Genomic DNA, 7785 nt, shown 5'->3' on the forward strand with positions numbered 1-7785 from the left:
GTTTGCACACACAAAACCCTAAGACTCATCTAAAAGAAAAAAAATTCCTCATCTGTCCTCTTAGCTTCACAAGGATGCAAAATTAATCTACATATGACATATACCTTTCAATTAAGCAACCTCAGAATTATTTTACATTTACTGCATATGTTTGGTCATATTTATGTAAATTAAGTTGAAAATAGCAGGTCAGGAAACCTGCCTTGCAAAAAGTTCTATTTTAACAATTTGCAGTTTCTTACCTTGGTTTCCCTGGGATACCTGCCAAAATTCTGCCTAATGTGCAATATCCTATCCCGTTACAAAACTCAAAACTGACCTTGAGATAGCAAAAAGGTCTTCTAAATACTGAGACTAATTATCTAGCCTGAGAAGACATCACACAGTATTATTCTTCATGGCATTTAATTACAGGAAAACCACCTACAGTTAAAATTGAAAGTTTTACTTTAACATTGGACTGAGAGACTACCAAAAAAGTTCATTTACAAACTCAGGAAGTGAAAACAACGCTATAAATTAACTGTATCTGGCAGTAAACTTTTTTGGGGAGAAGGAAGATATGGGGAAAAGAATCAAAATTGATTCTGTAGTTAAAATTGAAGAAAAACTATTAAGCTATTTTAAAGCATGTACTTCAACTTCCACTATAGTGAAGGTTATAGAATAGTTTCCATTTTAAACCTCTTGTTTTCACATGCCCATAACATTCCAAAACATTCACCTATTGCTCTGAATCTTTTCATGCTTTGCCACTGCCCAAAAGTGTATATTATATAGAGCAGAAGACACCAGAGCAATTTTAAGAGTTTTAGCAAAATCCCTCCAGTGATTCTGAAATTTTGGAGAAGAAAAACAAAAAATCTGTACTGTTAAATTATAGACACACATTTTAAAATATGGGTAAAGGATAAGGGCCAGAGTTTGAAACTTGGCATTGGCTGCATTGAGGAGCCCAGTTTTTTGGTGAAGGGAGGTGGAGGAAATACATGCTATGAATTGAAAGATCACTTCTGAACATTGCCAAAGAAACCATACTCTCTTTGGGACATCATGGCACATTCTACCTGCTTGCCCTGATCACCAAACTGATACTCTGTCCCAGCAGTAACTTAAATCCGCATGAAGGATATTTTGGGGCTTTGTTTGCACTTGGAAAATTGGAGGGGAGAGCGAGGAATTGTGCTTGCACCAGTGAAGCTCCTTCAGTATTACCAGTGGTGGAAACTGTAGCGAAAACCAGGCTTACACATTTTCACTCTAATTGAACAGCTCTCAGAGAGGTCAGCAGTAAAATCGCTTTTGCCCTGTCCACACAATAGCTTCTGCTTGCAGACATCAACCAGCGCAAAACAAAAAAAAACACTTCTAACTTCTTATAGCATAAACACTCCCTTAAGTTTTACTGAAACTTCAAACTCTTCAAAAAGACAACTTCCTTAACTTCAGGGCCAGAAAAAAAAATCATAAATGCAAATACAAACGGATCAGCCTAATTTTGCCAGATTTTACAATATTTTACAAATGCTGTATTTTCATTTAAAGGGAACGTTAAAGCTCAATCTTTTCTGTTTTCTATCACCATTAAAAACGTATAGAAAACTGACTCCATCCAAACAGCAGCAGCCCAGGGAGGAACTTAACACTTGGCTGTGAATGGGTTAACTTCTAATAATTTAACCATTTCAAGGCTCCCGATTTATTCTTTGAAAAGGCAAATTAGTTTTCCCCTTTTAAAAAAAAAGACAAAAAGGTATTAAATTCAAAAAGCTGCATTCATGCAAATTAGGTCTGCAGAATTAAAATCACAATGTAAGAAAAAGTGAAGGTCTCAACAGCAATGATAATTTGGCAACATTGCACATATTTAGTATTTTTCTTGTTTTTCTGGTTAAATGTGTAACCAATTAGGATTGGTTGTAAAATTACAATTTTCAGGATGTGGAACACAAGCAAATTAATGTTACTGTTACATATGAACCTTAAAACCCACAGAGTCAGGAAATAAAGTTAGTCATGTATGGAGATTTTTTTCAACTTGCTTTGCTGTAAACATTTTCTTCTACTTAATAAGAAATCAAAATATGGTTTGACACAAGAATTGCCTGAAAAAACATGAACTCAAGAACAGAATTATGAGATGAATTCCTTTAACAGAGAGGTCAGAAATTAAACATTTATTCCATATGTCCCATTAGTAGCCATATACATTTTAAATGAAAAGTTAAATTCAAACTGGTTGACAGTTTTGTAAAAAACAAAGATGCTGACCTACATTTAAAAAGGTATTACACATTTCATCTATATTCTTCTTCTACAATACTATGTTTGGACAACTGGTTTTTCCCCAGAGCATGAAAACCCACTCTGTAGATGCAATAATACTGTACAACTTTGACAGAAGCAAAAATCATCTCCAACGGAAGGATATGACAACATTTTATGTTCCCACCACCTAAGCCATGTACAATCTAGTGGCACACTTACATACAGGGAAAAATAATCTGACATGGAGATGATATGGCCAATATTCACACCACTCCATCAAATTGTTTAGAAAAAAAGATGCAGTGTACTTTTGAACCTGCAAGGTTCAGAAACCAGGCCATGCTGTTGCTTAAGGCACTGAAAGAAAGAATTCTTGTCAGGATATTTTCTCCCACGACCCCTCTCCCCAAACCAAAACCATATGTTCTTATCATGTAAAGCAAATCCAGGCAATACAAATATTCTAACTATAGCATAGTTAATACTACCCCAATTAACCCATCCCATGCTGTCCCCTTATCTCCCTCAAGCCCACTTTCACAGTTTTATCCTTCTCCTCAGGAGAATTTCAGTTCCCATGGTGCAAAATAGCCAGACTTCATGTTAGTACTTTTGTCCGGGTTGCTGCAGTTAATTGACTAACCTGCTTATTCCCTGCTAGCCATTTGTACGAGGTGGTCCAATTAACCCCCAAAGAGAAATTAAAACTCAGGGCATTATCAGTATCTAATAGGTTAATATCCTTATCTTCATGAAACAGAAAATAGTAAGTCATGGTGAGGGGGTCATAATATTGTCACATTGCACATACACTGTTGTACAGGTGGCCTTTGAGTATACTTTTCCTGCCACACAATCTTTTCCAATCCAATAATACAAACACAAATTTTCCCATCAAGCTACATACTCTACTCTTGAGGGCATTCTGCGCCAAAAACTTTAAAACTCTGCACACAATATTTTAAAATTCTGCTAATTTTATTTGCCAAATGACTGTGGAAGCTCCAGCATGGTACTGGGGAGTACAGGCCACTGGCTGCACAGAGGCTGGAGATCACTGTGGAGCTCCCCTCCCCCCTCCCCACCCCCCAGGGACATGGACTCAGCGTGAGGCTGCACCCAACCCTCACACCGCACAAGGACCCGGCCTGCCCCAGAAACACCCCAGGGTCCTGCCCTTCTGTCTGGGCAGGCAGGCTCAGCAAGGCAGGATCCAACTTTGGAGGGGCTTAATGTGGGGGGAGCCAGGTGTGGGTTGAGAGGGTTCTGTGTGGGGTAATCTGGGTGTAGGTGGCTCAGTGGGGGATCCGGGTATGGGGGTGTGGGGGAATCTGGATGCACAGGGGCTTTTTGGGTGGTTCTGGGTGCAACGATAATGGAACGCTGCAGGGGAGTCCAGGTGAAGGTGGTTGGGGCTCAGCGGCGGGGCGGGGATTAGGTGTGGGGGGATAGAGCTTGGCAGGGGGGTCTGGTTGTGGGGAGATCAGTGGGGGGGTTCAGATGCTAGGGGAGTGGGGCTCAGTGCGGTGGAGATCCATTGTAGCTGGCCGGCGCTCAGTGGGGTGGGGAATCTGGTTGCACAAGGCTCATCAGGGTGGTCCAGGTGCAGGGGGAATGGGGTTCATCGGGGGGAGAGGGGGGGAGGCTCAGTGGGAAGGTCTGGATGCACGGGGGTTGGGCGGATATGGGAGCAGCTCCCTGTACAGGAATCCCTCCCCCTGCAGCTGAGGAGCAATGGGTGCAGGAAGCAGGGGCGGGGTGGTTTGCAGAGCTTCCTGCTGCTGGGAGAGAAATCTGGGGGTGGGTCTGACCTGGCCCTGGATGCTGTGCAGGGGAAGAGGAAGTCCTATCCTCCCCAGCCCAGCCGGGACTAGAAGCTGAGACCGGCGCAGGGAAGGAGCCAACAGCCGGGTCTTCCCCAGTCCTGCCTCTTGCCCCACAGTGATTTACCTCTCTGCCAGCTACCCTGGGAACCCGAAACATACTGCTGGGGAGGGTCACATGACTGTTCTTGGGGCTTCCCTTTGCTTCCCTGCCAGAAAGTCATTTTTCTACAGGAAAGCAAAGAACTATGCAGGGGACATAAATTCTGTGCATGTGCAGTTGCACAGCATTCCCCCAGGAGTAATACTCAAGCCTTCACTGTCATCAAAAAGGCATCCCACCCACCTCTCCAACTACCGTGTTCTCTCATTCAGCCGCCAAGCTTTAGGGGAATCTATCAAAATTCATAAAGCCACTTTCTTCTCCTCTATATCTCTTCTTAAAACACCTCTCTGCAATCAACCTACCATTAGGTCTGCAATTTTTTCCACCTGGCATTAGTTAGACAAGGGGCAAGCTGCAACTTCTATTTCTCTTCTCAACTCTGTTAATTTTCTTATCTCATCCTTCCACCCCACCCCATCCCCACATGATTTTATGCACTTGTTACATGCTGCTTGACACCTACAATGCAAGCTCTCTCGGGCAGGGACTGATATCTTTGTTATTTGTCTCTTTAGTACACTGCACAATGGGGCCCTGATCCTTGGTTGCATTTCCTAGGTGCTACCATAACACAAAAAACACTAAAAAGATCCAAAAAAGTTCAGCTGAAGTTGACTATGGAATTCCAAAGCGTTCCCAGACTGGGAGGCTAAGTGGCCTTTATGTCAGGAAGATGGCTAAAGCCATTACTACCTTTACCAAAGCAAGCAAGAAAAGCCTAACCTCCACCATCAACCAATATTGTCTTCTGCAGGACAAAGAGAACCAACAGACCTGGAACTTTACAATAAATAAGGAATGGTATTTATAATTACAAACTTATTTCTCCTCTTTTGCCTTTACCTCAACTAAACCATTTTCCAACTATACCACGTGATGTGACATGACATGAAGGGGCTCACTTCTCTTTTGACATCTGTTACAGATCGGCTGTTCAACAGTAAGGGATAGATTAATTATAGTCATGTATATTTTTACACTTGGGCTACAGCTAGTATGGCTTGTTATGCCAGTTAAGTTTTACTGAATTATGTACATTAAAATATTCAGATACAGAACAATTAAGTTATGCTAATTTATGTAACCACATGATCTTATTCCTGTTACCTTTGTCCTCCCTTTTCTAGTGCCTGTCTCTTATTTCATATTAGACTGAACTCTTTGGAATAGGCACTATAGCTGCCTATGTGTTTATACACTGCAAAGCACAATGAGGCCCAAATCTTAGTTAGGGACTTTGTATACTACTGCAATATAAATAAAAATATATCTTGTTCCCTCTCACATCCCCTCCAGTTTCCTAATAACCATATTTGCCCACTAGAAACAGTATATCTAGACATAAGGCCAGATCTTGTCTATTGTCTCCATTCTTCCTCCTACCCCTTCCATTACTTTCCTAATAACTATTAATGATAGACACTTTCTAGACATATTTGTTTTAGGTTTGCATCCCTCTATTCCGTACTCCGACAAAAAAAGTTTCATATCTCGTATACCACCACTGTGTATATCTATAAAATGTCACCACTGGAAAGGAACATAAAAGATACGTATATACATAAAGTCAAATATTTTAAAACTTCTCATTTACCCTGCTCTCCCACATAACAAGCTTAACATTGAAAATATCCACCCCCTTTATGGTGGCCAGTATTATTTTAGGCCTCTGCTCTGTAAGTAGGACCCTACCAAATTCATAGTCCATTATGGTCAATTTCACAGCCATAGGATTTGAAAATTGGTAAATTTCACATTTTCAGCTGTTTAGATCTGAAATGTCACAGTGTTGTAACTGTGGTGGTCCTGACACAAAAGGGGATTGTGGGGAGGGTCGTGAAATTGGTAGGGCCCTATCTGTAAGGCACCACTTCGGTGGCAGAGCAAGGAGGCAAGGGTCATGGGATGTTTAAGAAGAGCACAAATGGAGACACAGCTAAGTAGCCCAGTGGAGTACTAGTCAAGGGGGTACAGCCTCTCAGAGGAACAAGATGCATCAGAGGAAGTACAGAAAGGGGAATGCAAAGAATATCCCATCCCCAAAGGGCTACAGAGTGAGAGCAGCTCAACCTAAGGGACGCAAGATGGGGTAGCGTGCCCAGCCCAGGCAGAAAGAGCATAAAAGGTTTCCTGCCTCTGGTGTATGGAGGGGCTGGAGAATATAGAAAAGATGCAAACCAGCTTCTCTTGAGAGGAAACGTGCAGCTAGGCCAAGCCTGAGGGCTGGTCTACACTAGAAGCCCTACATCAGTGCAGCTGTGCCGATGTAGCACGTCTGGTGAAGACACTCTATGCCGACAGGAGAGCACTCTTCCGTCAGCATAATTAGCCCACCTCCCTAAGAGACAGAAGCTATGTCGGCGGGAGAACGTCTCCCACCAACACAACGGCAGTGTGGACAGCGCTTCGGTCGCTTAACTTGCGTCGCTCGGAGAGGGGGATTCTTTTCCGCATCCCAGAGCGACACAAGTTAGATTGACTTAGTGTAGACCTGCCCTGGGTGAAGGACATAACCAAACCTGATTGCCGGTGTGGGGAGATGCAGACTCTACCCGAATATCCTTATGCACAAGGATAGTCCAAACCAACCTGAACAGATAATGCATAAGAGTAACTGTCCAGCTTGGGTATGTCAGAGGTGGTTGCCTAGCCTAGGGGGTGGGTGTAGATGGGAGAGAGGAGCTCAGTCTGGCTCAGAGGTGTGGGCAGGGGGGGGAGAAAAGGGGGCACATGGGAGGGGGCCTGACTCACGCAGAGAATGCAGGAGGGAGGGAGAAGCCCAGGCAGAGAGTGGTGCCTGGCCTAGGGGACAAGAGGAGCCGGAGGACTAGGCGATCCGGGCCAGCACGGCCCAGGGAGGAAGGGCAGAAGAAGGGTGCCTGGCCCGCCCGGAACGTGCATACGGGCAGCAGCCCAGCTGGGCTTGGGGGGAGGCGGCGGCGGCCTAAACGGGCGCTGGTACCTGGGCTGGGCGAGCCCGGAGAAGGAGGCCGGGGCGGGGGTGTCCGGCGGGGGCAGCGCGGGAGCCGGAGGAGGCTCGCGCGCCCGGGGGTGCCGGAGGGGAGCGCAGCGCGCCCAGGGGCCCGGCCCGCCCGGACTCACGTTCTCCGTGTCCCGCTCGTTCACGGTGGGCAGCGGCGTCCGCGTGGACATCTTGCGGGCGGCGGGCGGGCGGGCCCCGCGCCGGGGACGGGCCGCCCGGGAGTCCTAGGCCGCGGCGGTGCGGGGGCTGCGGGGAGACCGGCTTCCCCAGCGGGAGGGGACCCTGAGACGTGCCGCGGCGCCGGCCCCGCTAGGTTCCCGGGGCCATGGCCTTCTGCGCGCCCGGGCCGGGATCGGGGCAGCCCGACCGGCTGCGCCTCCTCCTGCTGCCGCTGCCCGCCCAGGTGAGTGGCCGGCAGCGCAGGGGAGCCGGAGCTGCCTCCTCACAGCATCCGGCGACGGCGGCTCCTCCCCCCGCGGCTCTGCCCCTCCCAGCCCGCGCCGCGGGGCCCGGCCCAAGGCACCGGCTCGCTCGATCCGGCCGCC

General features: G+C 46.4%; 1 protein-coding gene across 9 annotated transcripts in view; it reads right to left on the reverse strand.

The window, feature by feature from the left end:
* MARK1 (microtubule affinity regulating kinase 1) overlaps positions 1-7557 on the reverse strand; it is a 112551-nt gene extending 104994 nt beyond the window's left edge. For 5 of the 9 annotated variants that reach the window (XM_065589409.1, XM_005306938.4, XM_005306936.4 and 2 more), the window contains exon 1: positions 7360-7555. In XM_065589409.1, the coding sequence (XP_065445481.1) occupies positions 7360-7410 (51 nt within the window). In that variant the 5' untranslated portion in view covers positions 7411-7555. Of the gene's footprint in view, positions 1-7359 lie in introns of all 9 variants that reach the window. The other 4 variants (XM_042850197.2, XM_065589407.1, XM_065589405.1 and 1 more) reach the window with 2 other exon arrangements.
* Between the last annotated feature and the right edge of the window lie 228 nt (positions 7558-7785).

This window comes from Chrysemys picta, chromosome 3 (genome assembly GCF_011386835.1).
Source record: "Chrysemys picta bellii isolate R12L10 chromosome 3, ASM1138683v2, whole genome shotgun sequence".
In the NCBI taxonomy this organism is placed as follows: Eukaryota; Metazoa; Chordata; order Testudines; family Emydidae; genus Chrysemys; species Chrysemys picta.